Below are 23,549 nucleotides of genomic sequence, written 5' to 3' on the forward strand. Positions count from 1 at the left end.
TTGTCCCAACCCAGTCATACCCATAATCTCAGCAATTCTGGGGTGGTAAGGAAGAAAATCACAACTTCAAGGTCTGCATGGGCAATTTAGCAAAACCCCTATTAAAATTAAAAATGGTTGGGGAACCAGCTCAACAGTCGAAAAGCCCCTGGTTTCAATCAAATGCCACCAAAAAAAAAAAAAAAAAAAAAATCCTTTTCACCAAGTATACAATATCTTTGTTTTATTTATTTTTATGCTTGCTAGGCAATTACAACCCCAGCCCTACAATCACTTTTTTAAAGTAGTCAACATTACAAAGGATAGAGAATCTGGGTTAAATAAAACAATTCAAATGTCTGTCAAGTGGTAGTGTTAAGGAAGCAGCAGAGGACTTAATGTCAAAATGGTCTCACCTGCAGTCTCTGGCCAACTTGTTTTCTTAACTGTTTAAAAAAGGTTCTCCCACTGGGGGGTAGAGTGCTTGCCTAGTAAACTCAAGGCTTTGGGTTGATCCCTAGCACCACAAAAACAAACAAAAGCTTTCTCAATGTAGAATAGAATTAACACCAACAGCACCTCCTCAGAAATCTATGCTAAATATTAATGTTTATTTTTAAAACAACTACTCCACATAATAGGGAGGAAGGACTAGGGAAGAACAGAGGTACTTTGGATCAGACAGGGGAGTGAAGGGAAGGGAGGGAGTACAGGGGTAAGAATAATAGAATGAATTGTACATTATTACCCTATGTGCATATGTGATTACACAACTGGTGTAACTCTACATCATGTACAACCAGAAGAATAAGAAGTTACATTCCATTTATGTATGATATGTCAAAATGCATTCTATTGTCACTGATAACTGTTTAGAACAAGTAAAAAATAAAGAATAAAAAACTATTCCATTCAATCAGGAAGGGAAGCAGGTCAAGTCTCCGACATTAAATACTGTATATAACCTTTAATTAAAAAAAAAAAAAAAACTAAACCATATTACTTATTTCCCCCCTATATAATCTAATTCTAAACCCTGACTCTAAATAGAACACATCTTGCAGGGCACAGTGACACACTCATGTAATCCCAGCAGCTCCGGAGGCTGAGGCAGGAAAATCCCAAATTCAAAGCTAGTCTCAGCAACTTCACAAGTCCTAAAGCAACTCAGCAAGACTCTGTCTCTAAAATAAAAAAAGGGCTGGGGATGTGGGTCACTGGTTAAGCACCACTGGTCAAACTCTGGTACCAAAATAAATAAATAGGACACATATCTCACATGCTTCAAAACACAATTTACTACCAGGGTCCTCTATCAAGCTTGTTGACTGCCTTTCTGGTCTATAGCACATCCCTCTACTGGTGCAGAGGTAAGTCAAAAGAGCAGCTTCTATTTTCCTCCCATCTCTTAAAGGCTTTCAAAGTAAAAATCCCAATTCCTTAGCTTACAATTCAGTGCTCCAACCTTCTGCCATAACTTCAGTTTTTAAAAAATAAAGTACAAAGTAGAGAGTTGGGAGTATGAGTGCCCATTTAGCAAGCATGATGCCCTGGATTCAACCCCTAACACCATAAAAAAATTATTCTTAAAAATAAAGCACATAGGGGCTAGGGAGGTGGCTCAAGCGATAGCGCGCTCGCCTGGCATGCGTGCAGCCCGGGTTCGATCCTTAGCACCACATACAAAACAAAGATGTTGTGTCCCCAGAGAACTAAAAAAATAAATAAATATTTAAAAATTCTCTCTCTCACACACTCTTTCTAAAAAAAAAAAAAAAAAAAAGCACATAGAGGTTGGGGATTTAGCTCAGTGGCAGAGTACTTGCCTAGCACAAGGCCCAGAGTTCTGTCCTCAGCCCTGAAAAAATAAAATAAAGCACATAGCCAAATCCCTGGTCTTTGCTCAAGGGTCTTCTCTGCCTCTCTTCAATCATTTTTTTCTCTTCCTGGGGAAGGACATCAGGCTCCCAAAGGTGGGGGAGGAACGGTTCCTTCAGGCTCCTCACTGATCATCTTCTAACAGCCTAATTACTATACTACAAAAATGTCAATCCTTAGGCTGGGGTTCTGGCTCAATGATAATGCACTTGCCTCACATGTTTGAGGCACTGGGTTCGTTTCTCAGCTCTGCAAATAAATGAATAAAATAAAGGTCTATCAACAATTTTAAAAAGTTTATTAAAAAAAAAAAAAAGTCAGGGCCTGGGGATGTGGCTCAACTAGTAGCACGCTCGCCTGGCATGCATGCGGCCCGGGTTCGATCCTCAGCACCACATACAAAGATGTTGTGTCCGCCGAAAACTAAAAACTAAATATTAAAATTTAAAAAAAAAAAAAAGTCAATCTGCATAACACCTCTAGATATGGGCCTCTAAAGAGTTTAATTTCAACAACTTTTGTCATGCCAGATGTGGGAGTGATGCAAGCCTGTAATCCCTGTGATTGGGGAGGCTAAGGCAAGATGGTAAATTTGAAGCGAAACTCAGCAACCTAGTGGGACCCCTGTCTCAAAATTAAAAATAAAAATGACTTGGGATGTAGCTCAGTGGGAAAGGGGGAGAAAGCTGAAAGAAAGGAATGCATGGCTATTCAGCTTCCAAAGTAAAGTGCTAGGAATGTATACGTTTTTCTCTAGATTTCTACAGGACCAGTTAACCACAGTATAATTATTTTGTTTCTGCCCATCATTCTTTCTCATCAAAGAGAAAGAATCTGGATTTTTCTCCAGATTTATATGGTGAATGCTCACTAAGGTTAAGTGCTTAATTACATTCACTTTCGATCCTCCTAAACTCATTAAGCCTCACAGGTCAAAAAGTTGAGGGAAGACAAATTCATAGAGAAACAAAATAGGCCTTATCAGGGACAGTGTGGAAGGGGAGGAGGGGAATATTGTGTTAGTGTTTTATGGCTACATTTATATTTGGGATGATGACAAAGTTCTGGATTCAGTGGAAGTTGCACAACATCACGAATGTACTCAACTCCACTGAAATGCACACCTGAAAATAGTGAAAACAGCAAATCTTATAAATGGCGGAAATGGAAATCCAATGGGTGCCTAAGTCCTCCCCATCCTCCACGTTTGTCAAGTGATTGTAATCTGAATGAGTGCGTTTCATCGGGGCACAGGTTGATGCTCTACTCCTTTAAAGAAACTTCGGAAAAACAAGGATTCTAAACAATCCCGAAATAGGACTCGAAAAGGTGACGAGAGACTAGAAGTGGGCGATTCCCCACTAAAACGGAACAGTTTCCCCTGAAACGCCAAAGAGGTTTCTCTCCCGCTTTTTGCTGGTTTCTACTAATACCTACTGCGCACCTGGGGAGAAGGCGCGCGGAGCGGTGGTAGCGGCCTCCAGCCAAAGCCAGAGCCAGTTCCGAGGGACTCTGCCCGCCGGGCTGGAACCCCGGTCTGCGAGCTTTGTGGGGGGGGGGGGGGGGGGGCAAGAGCTGGCCACGGCCGAGCGGCCCTTGGCGACACCTCCCCCGCTCGGCTGCCGTTTACCGGGAATGACCGCGCGAGGCCCTGCGCGCGCACTCCCTCCCCTCCCCCACTTCACGGGTCGGGAAACTGAGACCCGGGGTGGGGCGGGGGGGGTCAAACCACGAGTCCAAGGTCACCAACAGGCAGGCGTCGCGGCGGGCCTCGGACTCGGCGCTTCTCCGGCTCCGGGGCCCGCGCCATCACGCCCGCGCGCAGCGACCCGGCCTGAGGCCTCGCTAGCGACGCAGGACCCGGCCCGGGGAACGGCAGGAGTGGAGACGAGACGCCTGCCGGTAGGGGGTGATCCTTTAGCGCTCCTAGGGCCGCGCGGCTCCCCTCCCCGTAGCCTAAGCCACCCCCGCACTCGGCAGGGGAAGTCCAGGGACGAGGCCGCGCCGAGGAAAGGCCGCCAACAGACCTAACGGAGCCGCTGCCGGCCGCCCCGAGGGAGCCCGCCCCGGGACAACGACCCATGGAATACTTACCCCTTCGGGCCCGGAGCCCCGTTGCCACTCGGCACGCCGGGCGCGCCGCTCTCCTCCTCCATTTTGGGCTCCGTCGCTGCCACCTCTGCCGCCGCTTCGACCCCTGCCGCCATTTTCTCCGCGTCTGGGCTTTGTGTGAGGGAGCGGGCTGCGCGGCGCTGCGCCTGCGCGCTCACGTGACTCGGAGCGACCAGTAACGCCTGCGCGCGACACGATCCGCTCGCGCTTCCTCCGCTCCTGCACCGGGCCACGCCTCTGGCCAGGCCACGCCCCCGCCGGGCACAAGCGCAGACCCGCCGCTTTGGATTCATTCATTCACGCAACAAGTTTGATTTAAAACACTTACCCGACGTTCCGCATGCGCTCCAAGTCCTGTAGGGGAAGCATCTGTCTACCCTTCACACCTACGTGTACACACCTGGACCTAGTCACGCCCAGCTTTCTGTAACCAGAGCTGGGGAGAGGGACAGCGAAAGTTCTGTCTGGAGGTTCCTGGAAGGTTTAGAGGACTTTTTAGAGACAGGCTAACACCACATTAAAACTTTCTTCTCGATGTAATTTAAACTATTAGAAGAGAAGTACGAAGGCTTTTTTCTCTTCTTGGCATACCTGGGGCACCACACTCCAAAGCTGGCCTGAGGAGAAATAGGTGCAAGACTATGCAGATTGCTGAGGCGAGGGGCACCCTCAAGGACCAGCAGAGCTAATGTGTTTGGAAGTGATCTTGTGTTTCTGCAGACCACCAGTGCACCACCCACCCATTCCTAGGACACTTTGCCTACCTCTCTGATCCCTGCCCCTTAATCACACTGTTCCAGCCACAAAGTCCTCTACTCTGTTCTACAGGCCAAGCAAGTTCCAGCCTCTTGGTCTATGCACTTTGCAAAACTAGCTTCCCCTTGCCCTCCCAGTCAGGGCAGAAAAGGTTTTTCTTTGTGGGTGAGCTATGTATCAGGCAGGAATTTGTGCAGAACACAATAAGAAGGGCCAGACACTGTACTAGATCCATCAGGGATGTCTGACCTTGAACCAGTGACCCCATTGCTCTGATGCTCAATTTGCTCATCTGAAAGTAGAGTTAATAAGAGACTCCAGAGAACCCATATTTAGGGGCTTCTCTGAGCATTAAATGCAGGCCACTGTTAAGCCCTGGAATGTATAAAGCTTGGCATGCAAAAAGCGCTCAGAAATAGGTGCTGTTATTAGCATGACCACATTCTACTTCTTTCCTGAGTCATTATGGAAGGTGGGGCACAAGGCTCAGCACTGAGACATTGCAGACCTAGGGTTCCCAACTCAGCTTCCTAAGGCTATAGAACCTCAAAGGTTTTCTTGCACTGGGCTTCAGTCTTCTCACCTGTAAAATGGAGATAATAGCTATTCCTACCCCAGAGGGTGATAGCAAGAATCAGAGAAAGGGAGGATTTCTGAGAAGGCTTAGAACTGGACCTCATCCATGGTGACCTCTCATAAGTACAGATAGTATCAAGATTACTTAGTGAGCATAAAGGGCCCAGTATAATATCTGAAGCATGGGAGATGCAAAATGAGTGGAAACTGTTCTTAACTGTTATTTTTTCTTTTTGGTGGTGCTGGAGAATGTAACCCAAGACTTGCACATGTTAAGCATGTACTCTATCACTGAGCTGTGCCCCAGGTCCACATGTATTTTTTTTAATATTTTTTAGTTCTTGATAGATCTTTATTATTTTTATTTATATGCAGTGCTGAATCAAACTCAGTGCCTCACAATGCCAGGCAAATGAGCTACCACTGAGCCACAGCCACAGCCTCATATAGATTCTTAAAATCATTTATTACATAACCCTGCTACCTGCTCTTCACTTAAAAAATCAGACTTTGCCTCTTCCTGTGGGCTTCATAATGGATCCCTCAAAATAAGCCAAGCATTGTTTATTCTTTACCTCCATGGAGTCTTTCACTTTGAGTGACTTAGAAATTTAAGTAACGAGTCCATTTTGTCCAGCAAGGGCTCCTTTTATTCATTCAGGGATGGGTTTTTGAAACTCAGTGCAACTTCATAAAGTCAAGGGTGCCAGGAGAGCGAGCCTGCCAGGTGCAAGGAAGCAAGAAAAGCTGGGACCTTCCAGCCCAGTGGGCACCCTTGATGCATGGCCACAGCTGCTGGCCCAGGAGGTGCCAAATGGACCTCAAATGAGATCAGGGTGCCTGCTCCATCTGAAGCTCAGGATCATGTCCATCTGTCCTTGTCATGAACAACAGTGTGCAAAAAACCTAAAAATATGTTCACATAGGATCACAGAATAGGCTCCACTTGGCATGGCTCTTGGCCTAGGAAGCGTTCTGGCCATGCAGGAAGGGTCGGGCAGTTTCTGTCCTTCCAAACACCAGGGCATCACCAGCTGCCTCTGGCCTATCTCTGCCACAGGGCCCCTTCAGCCTGGCCTTCACACAGGTGTCTCCTCTGCCACCTTTTTCAGGAGTCCAGCTGCCAGCGGGGAGTGGTGGGAATCCTCGGAGCCATCTGTGTCCCGGATCTTCAGGCGGACTTTCTGGTTGGTCCTTCTCCACTCAGAGTACAGCTGGCAATGGTAGCGGAAAGAGACCTGCAGGGCAGTTCTGTAGTGGGTGGGCAGGACAAGGCAGCCCCTACCCCCAAGGGAGGAAAAGGGCCCCATGACACCTGCCTTAGCCTGATCCAGGGTCCAGCTCCCATTTTCAGGAGCACAGCCAGCAGGCTGTGCACACAATCACCCACTGGCTCTCCTGGGATATTCTGCTTGAGCTTCAATCCTAAAAAATGAGAGACCCTACCCACCCCAGCAGGAAGCAAGGCACTCCCTTTCTGTGTCTGGTAGGAGTGCAGTAATTCAGCCTTTTGCAAGGGATTAATGTCAATCAGTCACAAAATCACGAGAATTTGGAAGCAACGAAGATGTTCCTCAATAATGGTGGTGCATCCAGACAATGAAATATTATTCGGTGCTAGAAAGAAGTAAGCCATCGAACCATAAAGACACAAAGAAACCTTAAATGAACATGACTACTTGAAAGAAGCCCATCTGAAAAAGGCTATGTACTGTATGACTCTATGACATTGTAGAAAAGGCAGAACTACGGAGAGAGTAAAAAGACCAATGGTTGCCAAAATCTGTGGGGAAGGAGGAGGGGCTGAATAGGTGGAGCACAGAGGATTTTTAGGGCAATGAAGATACACTCTGAGCCTGGTGCAGTGGCCACGCCTGTAATCCCAGCAGCTCAGGAGGCTGAGATAGGAGGATCTTGAGTTCAAAGCCAGCCTTAGCAAAAGTGAGAAGCTAAGCAATTCAGTGAGACCCTGTCTCTAAATAAAAAAACAAAATAGGACTGGGGATGTGGCTCAGTGGCTGAGTGCCCCTGAGTTCAATCCCTGGTACTAAAAAAAAAAAAAAAAAAAGATACAGTCTGTGATACTAGAAAGGAGGAAACACCATATATTTGTCAAGGTCATAGAATGTACAAGGAGTGAGCTCTACTGTGAATTATGGACTCTGGGTGATAAGTATGTGTCCTGGCATCAATGTGCCACTCAGTGCAAGATGCTGACATTGGTTTGCGGGGGGGGGGGGGGGGGGGGGGGGGGGGGGGGGCCGCGGGGCGGGACGCGCACTGCACAAGTTGTGGGGACAAAATTTATATGTAGAAATTCCAGTATTTTCTGCTCAATTTTTCTATCAGCCCAAAAAACTACTCTAAAAAATAAAGTCTGTGTTTCAAAATTAAAAAATGTCAGTGGTTTATACCCTTTGACCAAGCAAGTTCTCAAGAAATATAAGCAAAGTTATTTACTACCTTGTCCCATTTCTCTTTTTATAAAAGCCACATGAAGTTACTTATATAGTTATTGTTGGTTGAAAAGATAGAGCAGTTATACTCAGGAATAGAAGAGGCAGAAGACACATCACTGATACTTGAATCATATTTTTGTTGAAAGGGGTAGAAGAAGCAGTAAACTAGGAATCAGATATGTGAGAGTCGTGGGTCAAATCATTGTCTTGGAATCTTTGTTAGAATCTATAAAATGGAGCTGGAAACATGATCTGCAGACAGCGTATGTTAGCAGGAGGGGGACTTCAAATGAAATAGTGATGCCAAAGTGTTGGGAAACAATCCCCTCTATAATTTCAGATATGTAGTATCAATTGACTTTATTAATGATATCACCATCATCTTATGTTGTCACCGGGCAATGTACCATGTTTAGTTCCGAAATGTCCATTAAAATAATTGAGAGGGGCTGGGGATATGGCTCAAGTGGTAGCACGCTCACCTAGCATACGTGAGGCACTGGGTTCAATCCTCAGCACCAGATAAAAATAAAATAAAGATACTGTGTCCACTTAAAGTTAAAAAATAAATATTTAAAAATAAATAAAAATAAAATAATTGAGAATGAAAAAAAAAAAAGAAAGAAATATATGCAGGGCTGGGGTGTAGCTCTATGGAAGAGCGCTTGCCTAGCATGAATGAGGCTCTGGATTCCACAGCCAGAACAACCAAGAATAAACAAGGAAATAATTGCACAGGTGGTGCCCAAAGCACTGTTCATAAGAGAAAAAAAAAAAAAAAAAAAGGAGTGGAGGGAAAGGGACACACAAACACTGGAAAGAATCCCAGTGTCTGTCAAAAGGGATTGGTTAGGTAAATATAGTACACCCATAAAATGAACGACTGCTGGGAGGCTGCATTTTTTTCTAAAGGATGTTAGCAAAGTAGAAAAAGAAGCAAAACAGTACCTATGGCCAGTTTCAACCTATTTGTATAAAAAAAAAAATACAATCCTGTGTCACTTAACAATAGGGATACGTCCTGAGAATGCATCAGTGGGTAGTGTTGTCACTGGGCAAGCATCTTCGAGTGGGCTGACACAATCTAAGGCAGGTATGGTGTAACTAGGCAATGTAAGCTTATGGGACCATAGTCATACATGTGTTCTGTTCTCCAAAGAAATGTTGTTATGCAGCACGTGACTTGTATATGCTGGTGGATACACTGACATCTACTTCTGGAAAACAGGCATGCTGGTATGCACCCATAGTCCCAGGTGCTCCAGAGTCTGAGGCACTGAGCCCAGGAGTTCAAGTTCAGCCTGGGCAATGCAGTGAGATCCCATCTCTTAAAAGAAAAAAGACCTCTTTTGTTTTGGGGGATGGAACCCAGAGGCTCCCTCATGCTAAGCAGGGCTCTGCCTCCAAGCTACACCCCGAGGCTGAAAAACATTTATGGAGGAGACTGCCCCACAGTTGAACAACAACGGTTATGGCTGAGGGATGAGATGGACTCTCACTGTGTTGGACACACTGGCTCTGAACTCCTGGGCTCAGACAACTCTCCTCCCTCAGCCCCGAGGAGCTGGGATCACATCCCTGCCTCTTGCTCAACCTTTGCTCCTCCCTCCGTGGCCCATGCCCACTCTCTGACTTGGAGCTTAAGGACTCCACTCAGGAATGGTGATCAGATGCCCTTACGCCTTTGAAGCAGAAGGCTCACGCTTGGCTTGGGGCTTCCCTGGACCTTTGCCATGCTCAGAATCTGGAGCTTCACGAGATGCAGGGTGAGCTCAGGGGAAGCTTCCACCCAGGGCCACCTGCACAGAAGACTCCCAAGTCACTGACCAAACCCCTGGCCCCGCTGCTCGTAGCTGGAGCCCCCCAGTTGCCTACTCCCTGGCTGGCAGCACTCACCAGCGTCCAGAGGACGTAAATGGTGAACAGGGCGATGGTGAGGGCAATGAGCCCCACGGCCTCAAGCCGACTATGGAGCCGGAGGTGGTCCTGGGCTCCGCGCAAGCACAGCCAGCCTGAGATCGCAGCCAGTGGTGTGATGAACAGGAAGCACACCATGTCGCAGCACAGCGTCCGCTTCTCTGTCCGAGGCCCTGGGTCCTTCAGCCACTGCAGGGAGCAAGATGAGGAGAAGCCGGGTGTGGAGAGAGTGGCCAAGGGGCCAGAGGTGGCCCCGCCTGGACCAGCCTCCATGCTACCTTTGTTTGTTTGTTAGGGACTGGGGATTGAACCCAGAAGCACTCTGCCACTGAGCCACATCCCTAGCCCTTTCGATTTTTAGTCAGGGTCTCTTAAGTTGCCCAGACTGGCTTCCAACTTGTGATCCTCCTGCCTCAGGCTCCCCAGTAGCTGGGATCACAGGTGTGCGCCTAGCTAGGTGTGTGCCTAGCTGTTGAGCAATGGTGAACCACAAGTCACTTTTGCCTCCATTTTACAGAAAGGGAAACAGACATGGAGGGGTTAATTCGTTTATGCAAATTAATACAGCTATATAGCTTTCCCTAATCCAAAAATCTACAATCCAAAATCTTCCAAATTCTGAAACTTTTTGTGTGGGGACATGTTGCCATAAGTGAAAAGTTACATACCGTGATACTTTGTTTCATGCATTTAATTATTCAAAATGTTATATAAAATGAAGTTCAGGTTATGTGTATAAGGTATATATGAAACACAACTGAATGTCATACTTTGACTTGGATCCCATCCAAGCATTTCATATAAGGGATATTCAACCTGGGGTCCACAAAGCCAGCTAGGACTGGAACCCGGGAAGTGGTGCTCCAGGGCCCAGCACGCTTGGCCACCATCTGACATTGTCTTCTGCAATCATGGACCAAGAGAGATAGGCACTGTTCACAAAATTCAGTGAGTGAGACAGAGAGGGTCCCTGCTTTCCCTTGCAAACAGGGAAGGTATGAATGGGATGGATACTCAGGGAAGAGAAGGCCTTGATGAGGAGATTGGAATGAGCAAAAGAATGGCAGTCGGGTACAGAGCTCCCCATTAAAGAACAGCGGGTGCAAAGGCCCTGAGGTAGGCATGGGAGGCCTAGACAAGGTGCACGGGAGAAGAGTACTATTCAGCTGGAAAATGAAGATCAAAGAGGAACAAGAGGGGTGTTCAGGCAAGAACTGGACCTTCCCTCCCATTGTCTTTCTGGGGTCCCACAGACTCCCGAGCTTACTGCGATGGCCCTGACTACTCTAGGGAGCCTCCTCATTCTCAGGGTTAGATTCTGCTCTTCCCTCTCCAGCCCAGTGACATCCACTCTGCAGTTCTCGGCCACCCCACGCCAGGCTGGGCAGCACCCAGGCAGGCTCAAGGAGAGCAGCAGCAGTGAGGTACTACCACGCCTGGGAGTGTCCTGTCTTAATCTGACTGTCACACTCAGGCTAAAACCTAAGTGTCTGGGTGCAGGTCACACAGCCTGGTGTGGCTGCAGCCACTTCCTCCTAGGTCACTCTGCTCCTCCTTTAACTCGACCCACTCCAGCCACTCAGGCTTTGCTGGGAGTACTTAGGTCCCTCACACCTGCTGTGCCCTCTGCTGGCACCACCCTTCCCTGGGCTCTTTCCTCCCTCAGGTCTTAGTTTGGGGTTCACCTCCTGTCAAGGCCTCTCTTGACCCCCAAGTTGTTGTCCCCTACGTGCCCTACCCTTTGCAACACACTTTCGGGCCAAGTCATTGATTGCCTAGACTTTCGTCTCTATGAGCACTGGCCAAATGGGCCTTTGTCAGTGGCTGGGTCCCCAGCACCCGACAGGCAGTGGGCACACTGGAGGTGCTCAAGGAGTGCCTGCTAGTGACAGAGTGAACCTGATCAGGGAGCAGGCACAGTGGACCTGCAACCTCAGGCTTGGTCCCCCAGCCCCATCCACAGAGTCTGCCCAGAAGGCAGTAGGGAGGCTCACCCAGGGAGAAGCTGATTCCCCAGGGCAGCCCCCATCTGTGCCCCAGGCCTCCTTTCCTCCCCTCCCCCGCTCAGGCTCCCAAGGGTACCTCTGTGAGAGGTCTGGGCCGCTTTTCCACTGCAAACTCCGTGTGGCACAGCTCGCAGTAGCTGGTGTTGGATGAGGAAAGCCACTTCTCCAGGCAGCTTCTGTGCACGGCGCCCAGTGTGCCGGCGCAGCCACATGGGGACAGCAAGCTCTCCCCATTTGCTCCCTCATGGCAGATCCGGCAGAAGGGACAGTCACTGGATTACAGAGATAGGACCCATGAGCAATGATCGGGCTTCATGCCTACACCTGCTTCACTGCACACTCTTAGATCACGAACTCATCATTGCCCCGCATTGGCATTTGTGGAACTCCTATTCATCCTTCAATACCCAGCTCCAAACAGCCTCCTGTTTTGGAAGCCTTCTCAGACTCCCACAGCGGGAAGGATGTACTCCCTCCCAGAACTCCTGGGGCATTGTAGGCCCAAGGTGAGTATCTTGAGTACCTGCCTGCCCAAAGTTCTCTCCTCCTGTAATACCACCCTCAACTGTTGGTCCTCAAGGACCAGGGCAGAGCTGATGACATCTTGATGACCTTAGGCCTGACCAATGAGAACATCATACATCCCATGTTGTCGGGGGACTGACTCAGAGGAGGGCTCATGTGATGCAATCAGAGCCACCAAGAATCAATCTCTAAAATTACCACCCCCTCCAACACCAAACAGCAAGGCTGGCAGTAGCTTAGAGCTGACCGATGCCAGCACAGAGGGAAGGAGCGCCAAGACCAGGCAAGAGGACTCCCTTTTTACTCTGTTTCATCAGTACTGGGGATTGAGCCTGGGGCTGCTCACTGCTGAGCTGCATCCCAGCCCTTTTTATTTTTATTTTGAGGCAGGATCTCACTAAGTTGCCCAGGCTGACCTTGAACTTGCTGCCTGCACCTTGACATGGCTCCTCCAGCCTCAGCCTCCAGAGTAACTGGGATTATAGGCGTGTGCCACCACGCCTGGAGGGGAAAGGCAGATTATTAAAGACATCTTTAGAAACCCTGGATATAACCGCACCTGAGGCCACACAGCCTAAGAAACCTGTGTATCCCTAGAGAATTGCTCGTGGGCTCCTCTGCCCCTGTGAGGGGGGAAACAAGATAAAGCCACCCACAGAGAGCTACCTTGGGAAAGTCTCCAGCCCCCACCTTGTCTCTGGGGAGGCTAGGTCCTTCCTGAGGCGGCTCAGGAGGCAGAGGTGTGGCCTCAGTGAGCCCAGAGGCCATCCAGGCATGAGTCATTGTTTTCCAAACACTGCGGCCCAGAAGCAGAGGTTGTCAGGAACACACAAAGGACGCTGAGTAGGAGAGCTGTTTTCCAGATAAGCCAGTTTCCCTCGGAAACTGTTTTCGGTCCCTTTCTCAGGCTTTCCTGCTATGGGGTGGGGCCTGGCTGCTTTCAAAAGAGCTCAGTACATCTGCTTTTGGTCAGCCCTAGCCCCAAGCTGCTATTCTCTCTAGTAAAGGGCAAAAGGCCTGCTCCTTTCCAAACCCATACCCTGATCCTGCCCCCAACCCCCCCCACACAGAAGTTCCCAGGAGACAAGCCCTCTCCAGAAACCAACTCAGGGAAGCGGAAGTGGCAAAAATCTCAGTTTGTAGTTTGTTCTGGGAAATCCTGTAAAACTCTGGAAGGGCATTCAGAAAAAACAAAAAGGGGATCCAGCACGGTGGTGCACACCTGTAATCCCAGCAGCTGGGGAGGCTGAGGCAGGAGGATCACAAGTTCAAAGCCAGTCTCAGCAAAAGCAAGGTGCTAAGCAACTCAGTGAGACCCTATCTCTAAATAAAATACAAAATAGGGCTGGGGATGTGGCTCAGTGGTCAGGTGCCCTGAGTTCAATTCCTGGTACAAAAAAAATAAACAAATAAATAAAGTAAAATTGATTGAGCACTTACTGTGAACTAGACACTATTCTAAGGGCAACATCAGGATTAATTTGTCTCATTCTCACAATGAGCTGGTAAGGAAAGTGCTTGTTACAGTTTAGATCTGCACTGTCCCCTGAATGCTCATGTGTTGAAGACTTGGTCTCCATTCCAGCCATGCTCAGACTGGGACTTTTGGGAAATGATTGGATCCTGAGGGTTCTAATCACATCAGTGTATTAATCTACTGATGGATTCAAAATTCAATGACATTACTGGGAAGTGGCGGGGAAACTACAGGAGGTGGGACCTAGGTGGAGGAAGTAGGTCACCTGTGGGGGGGGGCCTTCCTGGACAATACTTTAATATTTAGAGACAGGGTCTTGCTAAATTGCATAGGACCTCACTAAGTTGCTGAGGCTGGCTTTGAACTCATGATCCTCCTGCCTCAGCCTCCTGAGCTACTGGAGTACAGGCGTGCGCCCAGCTTAGAAGGGTACATGCTGATCTTGGTTCCTTCCTTGCTCTGTCTCTCTCTGCTTCCCAATTGCTAGGACCTGACAGCTTCCCTCTGCCACACCCTTCTACCATGATATCCTGTGGTCACCTCAGGCCCAAAGCAGTGGGGCCAGTTGACCATGGACTGAAACCTCCGAAACTGAGACACAATAAATCTATCCTCTAAGTTGTTCACGTCAGGTATTTTGGTCACAGCAACAGAAAATTCACTATGGCAGTATTCATTTGGTTTGGCCCCCATTTTACAGATGGTAAGCTGAGGCGTTCTGACTTGATCATGTGAACTCACAGCTAGACATCTACAAAGCCAGATTTGAACCAAGAAGTCTCGCTCCAGGGCCTGGGCACACTAGGCTGCTTTGCAACACTGCCTTCTGCAAATGACAGGCAAGAGAAATGGGCTTTGTTCATGAAATTCTGGCAGGGTAATAATGCAAGGGACATAGCTGAGAAGGCAATGGGATGGAAGAGCGGGTGAGACATCCACAGACCTGGTGGAGCTGCCCAGGGAGCACTCCAAGAGCAAGGAAAGGTCAGTGTGAGTGACAGAGAAAGTCCCAGGGAAGAGGGCAGGCAGAGGGCTGGGGATGCCAAAATGCTTGAGGCAGCTTCCAGAAGGGGCTGGGCTCACTCACAGCCTGTGGGGCAGACAGCCCAAGGTACAGAGAGGCAAAAGGCACCTAGATGCTATACCCAAGCCTGTGGGGACTGTCCTGGGTCTTGGAAACAATTCCTCCTTAGACCTTCTTCTTTGATCTCTGCAGGTTTCTGAGTCCAAAACTCTCTGCCCTGATTAACCTCTGCCAAGATCTTTGCCATGTGCCCCCAGGATTCGGGGTCTACTTGAAGACATATGAAGGCTGCATATTTACAGTCATGGAACTGGCAAAGGTGCTGGGTATGATATCTTTGAGTCCTGTGCTTGCTGCTCTCAGTAGCAAGAAGAAGCTCCCCAGGAGAAGTTTTGGAATCAGCAGCAGGATGGTAACCAGCTGTCTGCAGCCTCTGCCAAGCCCAGGGCCATCCAGCAGCAGGGAAGGACCCCTGTTTACCCCTGGGAGGACTGGTCAGGAGGCTGGAAGGAAGGTCACATTCCTGAATGCTGACCTTTGGACAAACAGGGGCGTTTGCTCTATGGAGGTCTGGATGGAGCACCTCTCCCCTGGCTGGACAGGCTTGAGTTGAGCTGCTTCCAAAGGCAGATGGGAGATGGAGAAGGAGACCCTCGGAGAGCTGAACTGCTGCGCAGGCAATGAAGCCAATGGGCAGACCCGGGAGGGCCCTGTGGTCTCAAGGTGCCATGCTGTCCTGACCACTAGTCGCATACCAATTGGACAGGACCCGAGAAGCAGTACAAGTTGACCAAGGACAAGAGCAAGAACTGCCAGACTGCTCACTAGGGTCTCTCAGAACCATAGGAGAAGGTGCAGCCCTGGGTTCGAGCCTCAGTTCCACTCAGTGACCTTGGCAGGTGTCCATCTCCCTTGAGGCTTCAGTTTTCCCAGGTGTAAAAGGGAGAGTGGAGCCTGTAATCCCATGGACTCAGGAAGCTGAGGCAGGAGGGTCTCAAGTTCAAGGCCAACCTCAGAAACTTAGTGAGACCCTGTCTCAAAATTTAAAAAAAGGGCTAGGGTTGTGGCTCAGGGGTTAAGTGCCCTGGGTTCAATCCTTGGTACCAAAAAAAAGGAGAGCAGGCCAAGTGGGGGTCACTCACTGGATCAGCACTGTCCACATACACAGCTCCTCAGAAATCCTACATGGGGACATTCTGCTGCAGTAGGCCTCCTCCCCACTGCCCTGCCCTGGCAGCTCTGGCTGGAAGGCCTGGAGCCCAACAAGGGTCTCCTTACTCCCCGCCTGGCTCTACCAGCACAAGCCCCTTTCTACCTCCTTTCTTTTTTATATGTATGTGCTGCTGGGGACAGAACCCCAGGCCTGAGCATGCTCACCTCAGGTTCTGCCACTGAGCTATATATACACCCAGCCCCAGGGCTTCTAACAGAAATGGAGACTTGTAAGCCAAAACCTCAGAGAACGCTCAGAAGCTCAGAAAGAGACTACCCGATCTGATCTGGGCTCAGACAAGGAAGGGACACCAGGCGAAGACTTAGGGAGCAGCCCTTAGTTCCCCCTCCAAGGGCAATTCAAGGATTCTATTTGCTGCTTGTAATTTTATCTAATTGGTTTTTGCAGTGCTAGGGATAGGACCTTCACATGCTATGCAGGCACTCTACCACTGAGATGTACTCCCAACTCCTACTTATTTTTATTTTTTGCATAAAATGCTTATGAATGAATTCTGACAGTATAACACAGACGAACCTTCAGAACATGATGCTCAATGAAACCAGCCAGTCTCAAAGGACGCACTGCATGATTCTACACACAGGAAGCCCCTAGAATCATGGGATCCACAGAACAGGATGTAGTATGGTGGGAGCCAGGGGTAGGGGATGGGAGTTCCTGTTGAATTGGACAGTTTCGGTGTGGGAAGATGAGAGACTTCTACAGATGGAGGGTGGGGACGGCTGAACAACAATGTGAACGAGCTTACTCCTCTGAACTGTATGTTTAAAGTATTTAGAGTGGTAAGAAGAATAGTATTATGTATTTTACCACAGTAAAAAAAATCGAGTTAAAAAAAGGAGCTTATTTATTAAATTATATGAAATAAATATAATATGTAAAACTTAAAAAAGTGAAAGAAAAATAATTTACAATTCTATTCTCCTAGCCAATTTGGTGGCTATTTTAAATCTAAGTGAGTTAAAATAGATTTAAATGTCAATAGCTGGGTACTGTGGCACATGTCTGAAATCCCAGCATCACCAGAGGTTAAGGCAAGAGGATCACAAATTCGAGCAACTTAGCAAGAGCCTGTCTCAATAAATAAAAGGCTGGAGACATAGGTCCATGATAGAGTACCCAAACATCACATACACACACACACACACACACACACACACACATATGTGTCCAACTACAACTAACTAAATATATACACACACACATATATATACACACATATATACATACACACATACATATATATATTTTTTTTATTTAGTTAGTTATAGTTGGACACAATGCCTTTATTTTATTTATTTATTTTTATGTGGTGATAAGGATTGAACCCAGCGCCTCACACATGCTAGGCAAGTGCTCTACCGCTGAGCCAGTCCCCAAAACAAAATAAATGTTCATGGGGTTCCCTTAAAACTCTTCCTAGCTGGGTGCACCCTGGAACACACCTGTAGTCCCAGCTACTTTGGAGGATCACTTGAGTTTGAGGTCAGCCTGGGCAACATGGTGAGGTAGTATCTCTAAATAAATAAATAATCCTTTTCCTTGGAACTGATAACAAATTGGCAAACCAGACAAGTTGAGCTCATAGAAGGTCAGGAAGACGAGGCTCACACTGAGGTTTGTTTTTGCTTTTACTTTTGTCTTGTTGGTGCTGGGAATGGAACCCAGGGCTCACGCATGGTAAACACACACTCGACCACTGAGTGGAATCCCTGGCCCCTCATGCTGAGTTTTAAATATAGATAGTTCCCAACTTAAAACAGTTTGATTTAAAAATTTGCAACTTCACAATGGTGTGAAAGCAGTACACATTCAGTAGAAATAATCATTTGAATTTTGCATTTTCATCTCTCCCGGGTCTCTGTCCCGATGTTGGACAGCAGCAGTGACCGGTGGTTCCTAGACAGCCACAGGTTACCGTGGTGAACAACAGAGACTCTACTGTGCTGAGCACACTCTTTCTAAGTGACGCAGCTCAATAGGTTGGGGATGCAACAAATTTTTTTAAATTTTATTATTATGATTATAATTTTGATACCAGAGATTGAACTCAGGGGCACTCAACCACTGAGCCACATCCCCAGCCCTATTTTGCATTTTACTTAGAGACAGGGTCTCACTGAGTTGCTTAGCACCTCACCATTGCCGAGTCTGGCTTTGAATTTGTGATCCTCCTGCCTCAGCCTCCCGAGTCACTGGGATTACAGGTGTGTGCCACTGCGCCCGGCACAATGCATTTAACTTGTGACATTTTCAACTTATGGTGGGTTTATCACAATGTAACCCCATTATTGATCAAGGAACATCTGTGCATTTTATCAAATGTTTACTAAGTAGCAAACCTCACTTTCTAGGGATCATGGCATCATATTCCCAGAAGAACCCCAACTTGAAGGTGTCCCCATTTCAGAGACACAGTGGTGAAATAACCTCTGGGGACACTCCAAGAGAGACAGAGGAGTCCGCTCAACGTGCATGGGCAGTCTATACTCCTATAAGCTCCCTCCGCTGCTCCCATAAGCTGGAGTTACTTGCCAACACATAACCTTCAGATTCTGCATAAGAATCCGGAGTTTGGGCTGGGGATGTAGCTCAGTGGTAGAACATTTGCCCAGCAAATGTGAGACCCCAGGCTTGACCCCTAGCCCTGCCAAACAAACAAAAAAAGAATCTGGAATTTTGGCTTTTCCTAAACAATCAGACCTGGCTAGCCTGTCTTTCTGCTTCCGCGTGGTGATTACCATTTAGGCTCTTCTCTCTGGTGTATTCACTGCCTGGCCTTTTTCAGTGGTTGGACTTCTGACCTCAGACTAGGAAGAAATCATTCACCACAGAGAGAAAAAGGGACAAAGGCCAAGAACTACACAGTCACCACTTACCTTGGTGTGTCCAATGCCCGGATGACAGTTGAAAGGAGCCGGCCATCCCTGGAAGTCACCTGAGCCACATACTGGGGTGGCCCAAGGCCTGTGGCCTCCACAACTTTGGAGAATGCAGGGCTGCCAGAGCAGTCACACAGGGAGCCAGGGAGGTGGCAGCAGTCACCTGTCGTCATGGCCACAGGGAGCCCTGTGTCCTCAGGGCCTGAGGCCCATGGTCCCAGGAGCCTGAGAGGTCAGCAGAAAGATTAAGGGCAAAGTTATGAGCCCAGTGGACTAGGGTTCAATTTCCCTCTTAGCTCTAGGAACTATGTACAAAGATGTGCCTCTTTGAACCTCATTTTGCCAGATCTGTAAAATGGGACCTTAAGGGGGAACCATGAAGATGCTGAGATGTCACACACAACCTAGTCCAGGCCAGGCAGACACTAGGCGTTTGGTTGCATTATCTCTCACTTTCCTAGGAAAAGCCATGCCGGGCCTCACCTTCAAAGCCACACACATCACCTTTACAGACTTGGGAATGCCATCTGACACTTATTGAGGGCCTACTGTGTGCCAGGCCCTGTGATTGGCTCTTTCCAGAACCAGAACTATCCTGTGCCTGCTAACCACTTAGTTTTGGTCTCCGAGGATGGGGCTGAGCTCAGAGCAAGAAGCCAGCCTTTGACTGGAGCAGAACGGAGCTGGGAACTTGGCCTCACAGACCTGAATGGTGAGTCATTTTGACCCGTCTTAGTCATGGTGTTTTTTTGTTTGTTTTTTAAATTTTTTTAGTTGCAGATGGACATAATTATTTATTTTTATGTGTTGCTGAGGATCAAACCCAGTGCCTCACACATGCAAGGCAGGTGCTCTATCACTGAGCCCCAGCCCCAGTGCCTCATGGTGTTTTTAACTTTTCTGGGGTGTATGTGGTTTGGGGGCTAGCACTTAGCACCTAAGACCTCACAAATGCTAAGCAAGCACATTACCACTGAGCTACAGTCCCAGCACTTTTTATTTTGAGACAGAGTCTTGCTAGGTTGTGCAGGCTGGCCTCGAACTTGTGAGCCTCCTGCCTCAGCCTCCTGAGTTGCTGGGATTAGAAGCATGAGCCACTGTGTCCTGCTGGCTCATGGCCTTTTGTCAGGCTGTACATACCTTGAAACCTCAGGTCACCAAGGAAGTGATACAGGCTAGAAAGGATGGTGGTAACCTTTGACCCCACCAGACCAGTAGCTCTGAGCTATGCCTTGGTCCCCAAGGGGAGTCTATGGGAACAGTTGGAGCCTTCGGTAGTAATTCTGAAGTCTGTTCTGGTGACTGCAGCAGAATTCTAACCTCTGCCCCACAGTCTCAATAGCAAAAAGGAAGCATAGGTAGTCTCCCCACTGCTCGCGCGAGACTTGAAATAGGGCTTCCAGATCCCTATGCATGCTTCCCTCTGAGAATATCATGAAAGTAACAGATGTCTCTAGAGAAGGTCCCTTGATGCCAGTACAAGTATCTGTTCCCAACTTGTCTAATACCTGGGGACTTTGTCTCCATGAGCTAAGGTCCAGAGCCTGAAGCAACCCATGTAGTATTCAGAAACCAAGTGAGCAGCCAGTTGGGCACTCGTTGAAGTAACCCCTCTATCCCAAGTCAGCTTTGACCGGCTACTGCCCCTCAAAGTCTGAGACCCAAAGAGAGGAGTAAAATCCACATACATTGATTGACTTTTGGGGATGCAACAGTCCGTCTGCTGGCAGACAGTGCCCTCTGAACAGCTCAGCCCAAAACCCAACATGCCTGAGCCTCCACAGTTGGGCCACTGTGGCCAGATAAGCAAGTTATCAGCTGAAGGCAGGAGAAGCCTGGGAGGAAGGCTGCATGTCTGAGATAACATCCCTTGGGCAGGCCCAACATGTTGTGTACACTGCTGTCCCTCCCAAGTGCTTACAGCCCAACTCCTGCTCAGAGATCAGCGGAAAAGCTGCTGGACCCTCCAGGCGAATGAATGCATGTGGAAAGCAGTCCAATCCTTTGCTCCTTCAAGGGTCAGTCTTAGCATTTCTCTGTACAGCTGGGCATTACAAGAGTCATCGTAGCTCCTGTAGATTAGTACTATCAGACTTGGGGACAGGGGGCAACAAACTGGTAAATCTGTTAACACCAGGCCCATAAATCACCAAAATAACAATAACAGTTAAGGTTTACCAAGGATTGGGCACTGTGCCAAGCAATCTACCATCTCATTAAACTCAAAACAGTTCTTAGAAGTGTCCCCTTCAAAGGTCACCTCCCTGGAGAACCCTTCCCTGCCACTGATGTCCATACTACTACCCTCATGGCATGAAACCCTCTCTGAAACAGGCTATTTGTTCAACCTGCTTAACCATCTCTGTCATCCCACACCTCAGTGAACTCTGGGAAGTATAGATTTGGTGAGACTTGATCCCTGCAGTCCCCAAGTTCCCGACCCTGTGTCTGGCAGAGAGCTGTGCACACACTGTTGCTGTATCTGTTTCTCAGCACAGACTGTAAGAACATGATCTTGTGACCCTCAGGCCCTGGCCTGCTAGCCCCCAGGGTGAGGTTCAGAGGCTATAGGTCCATGAAAACCATACAAGCTTGGACTTAAAAGGGGTCAAACTTGAAACTAGATAGAAGAATAGGGAGGCTGCAGGTTAGACTTAGCTCTGGAGCTGCTGAAATTAACAGAATATCTTGGGCAAACTAGGCCCAGTGCCCAGGAAATGGGTTTCATAAAATCTGTACAACAAACCTATGGCATAAGTTCAATAATTACCTCCGTTCAGCCACGGAGGAGGCTAAGGCTCAAAGGGGAACACCTACTAGCCCAGGGAAGAAACAATGCTAGGATTTGAATTTAGTCGTGAGTGGGTCTGGGCCTTAAGAGACCTGGTTCTTTAAATCATGATTCTACCACTAATGCTGTGGACCCTAGTTCAAGTTACTTTACTTCTCTGGACCTCATCTTTCCCCTCTGTCAAATATGATGGAGCTAGTAGACTAGGTTTGCAGAGGGATCTCCTGAGAAGAAGCCTCCAGGCCTAGCCTACCTTTGGCTAGGCCTGCTTGGAATGACACTGGGGCACCCAATCTTTTCCATGCCTGCCTGACCTCCTTTTCCAAAAGGCAGGAAATTGAAGAAAGAGCAATCAGAGGGCCTTAACTCCCCACAGTGTGATCTTGAGCAGCTATATCCCTCTCTTAGACTCAATTTTCTCATCTGTAAAATGGTAGGTCCATAATGATACCTAGCTTGTCAACCAGTAAATAAGAAGTCAATAAATATTAGCTCTAATGTAATTACCATCATCAGAGCTGTTGGGAAGATTTGATGAGAGAAAACAGTCAGCACCTGGAACATGGTAAATGCTCCAGTCTTGGCAGGGCTCACCATTATTGGTTTTTAGGATAAATGTAGAAGCTGTCCAAATGCATTCATTCCTCATCACTCACGATAGAGAATCTCCTGTGTGCCCTTCAGCACTTCCATGGCCCTGCATCAGCGAGATTGTAATCCCAGCTCTACTTCTTATTTCCTGTGTGACCCTGGGCAAGAGACTTAACTTCTCTGACCCTTGACTTCCTCATCTATGACAGGAACCATTTCTAGCACTTACACCTACTCCGGTTCCTGCAGAACTGAAGAGCAGCTAGTCATGTAATTTCTGCCGACCCTGTTTTGTGCACCATTTCAGCACAGTGCACTCTGTCCGAGCAGCTTCATGCACACTGCCTGACTCGTTATAATATTTACTACTTTTCACGCAAAGCCCCTCTAAAAAAGGTTAGGGAAGGACATCAGCCGACTGCCTACTGTGTGCTAGGCGCTTTACTCATCATCAACCTCCTGAATCAGATTGGCGCTGGGATGACCCAATTTCACAGAATGGGAAACAGAGGCTCCAAGAGGCTCCTACTGTGTGACGAGGCCCAGAGGCCTCCCGAGGCTCTGAGATGGAAGTTAATGTCCCTGCGTCCCAGGGGAAGGATGAGGCCAAGGGTCCGAGCCTGTCCCGCCCGGGGGTCGACCTCGGGCCTCGAACCCAGGATCTGGGACCCGTCTTCGTACTCTGACCCTACTTGCAGTCCCGTACTTACCTGATCCGCGGCCGGGCCGGGCGGCCGCGCAGGCCCCTCAGTTCGCCCTGGCCCGGGTCCCAGCCCGGCCCGGCCCGTCTGCGCCGCTCGCTCGGCTTCGGCCGGCACCTGCGTCCGGGCACCGCCCGCCAAGCCGACAGCGCCGCGGGCCAATGACGACCGCCTCTCAACTGCACTAGCCAATAGGCGTGCACGTCCCGCCCTGGGAGGCGGGGCCGGAGGCGACGGGGACGTCCTGGGCGGTACAGGCCCCGCGGCGCCGCGGCTGGTGGCCCCGCCCCTGCCGCGTCCTGGTTCCGCCCCCAGCCCCGGCTCCGCCCCTTCGCCAGCCAGGGCGGTAGCGGAGCCGGCTACGCCACCTGCAGAACAGCCGTGTTGTAAGTAAATAGGACTTTACAGAATTAAACATGACTCTTGCCAAGTGATTTGTAAGTGTTCATCACCTCCCTTACACTTCTCGTCGGAGGAGAAACCTAGGTAGCGGGGTTAGGAAGCTGTGGAGCACTCCAAAGCCAACTTCACTTATGTGTCATTCATGAATTCCCGCGACAGATCCGTTCAATAGACAGAGCAGACATCAATAGGAGGGATTATAACGAGCCAGGCACTGTACTAATCGCTGGTGACAAATA

The 23,549-nt window shown here is 48.7% G+C and overlaps 2 protein-coding genes across 7 annotated transcripts in view; both read right to left on the reverse strand.

The window, feature by feature from the left end:
* Hnrnpm (heterogeneous nuclear ribonucleoprotein M) overlaps positions 1-4,098 on the reverse strand; it is a 49,893-nt gene extending 45,795 nt beyond the window's left edge. For both annotated transcript variants that reach the window (XM_027954835.3, XM_027954832.2), the window contains exon 1: positions 3,952-4,098. In XM_027954835.3, the coding sequence (XP_027810636.1) occupies positions 3,952-4,064 (113 nt within the window). In that variant the 5' untranslated portion in view covers positions 4,065-4,098. The remainder of the gene's footprint in view (positions 1-3,951) is intronic.
* A 1,830-nt stretch (positions 4,099-5,928) lies between these two features.
* Positions 5,929-23,025, reverse strand: Marchf2 (membrane associated ring-CH-type finger 2). 5 transcript variants are annotated; one of them, XR_011704925.1, is made up of 6 exons: positions 22,918-23,025; positions 18,823-19,050; positions 11,760-11,955; positions 9,657-9,866; positions 6,621-6,918; positions 6,330-6,515 (listed from the first exon to the last, which is right to left on the reverse strand). XR_011704925.1 is itself a non-coding variant. In XM_027954861.2 (5 exons), exons 2-5 carry the CDS (start codon positions 18,996-18,998, stop codon positions 6,381-6,383), a joined length of 717 nt encoding a protein of 238 aa, XP_027810662.1. In that variant the 5' UTR covers positions 18,999-19,050; positions 22,918-23,025; the 3' UTR covers positions 5,929-6,380. The 5 variants fall into 5 exon arrangements, 3 of the variants coding, with proteins under 3 accessions (XP_027810662.1, XP_027810661.1, XP_027810663.1); XR_011704924.1 differs by having other exon boundaries at positions 6,356-6,539; XM_027954861.2 differs by lacking the exon at positions 6,621-6,918 and having other exon boundaries at positions 5,929-6,515.
* Between the last annotated feature and the right edge of the window lie 524 nt (positions 23,026-23,549).

The sequence above is a fragment of the Marmota flaviventris genome, chromosome 1 (assembly GCF_047511675.1).
Source record: "Marmota flaviventris isolate mMarFla1 chromosome 1, mMarFla1.hap1, whole genome shotgun sequence".
NCBI classification, from domain to species: Eukaryota; Metazoa; Chordata; class Mammalia; order Rodentia; family Sciuridae; genus Marmota; species Marmota flaviventris.

Excerpts from the sequence above, each read along its gene's own strand:
- Marchf2 (XM_027954860.2), bottom strand. The coding sequence starts at position 18,998 with ATGACGACAGGTGACTGCTGCCACCTCCCTGGCTCCCTGTGTGACTGC. Across the intron at positions 11,956-18,822 it reads CGGGCATTGGACACACCAAG|TGACTGTCCCTTCTGCCGGA; the intron begins GTAAGTGGTGAC and ends TCTGTAATCCAG. Across the intron at positions 6,540-9,656 it reads TTTACGTCCTCTGGACGCTG|GTCTCTTTCCGCTACCATTG; the intron begins GTGAGTGCTGCC and ends ACTGCCCTGCAG.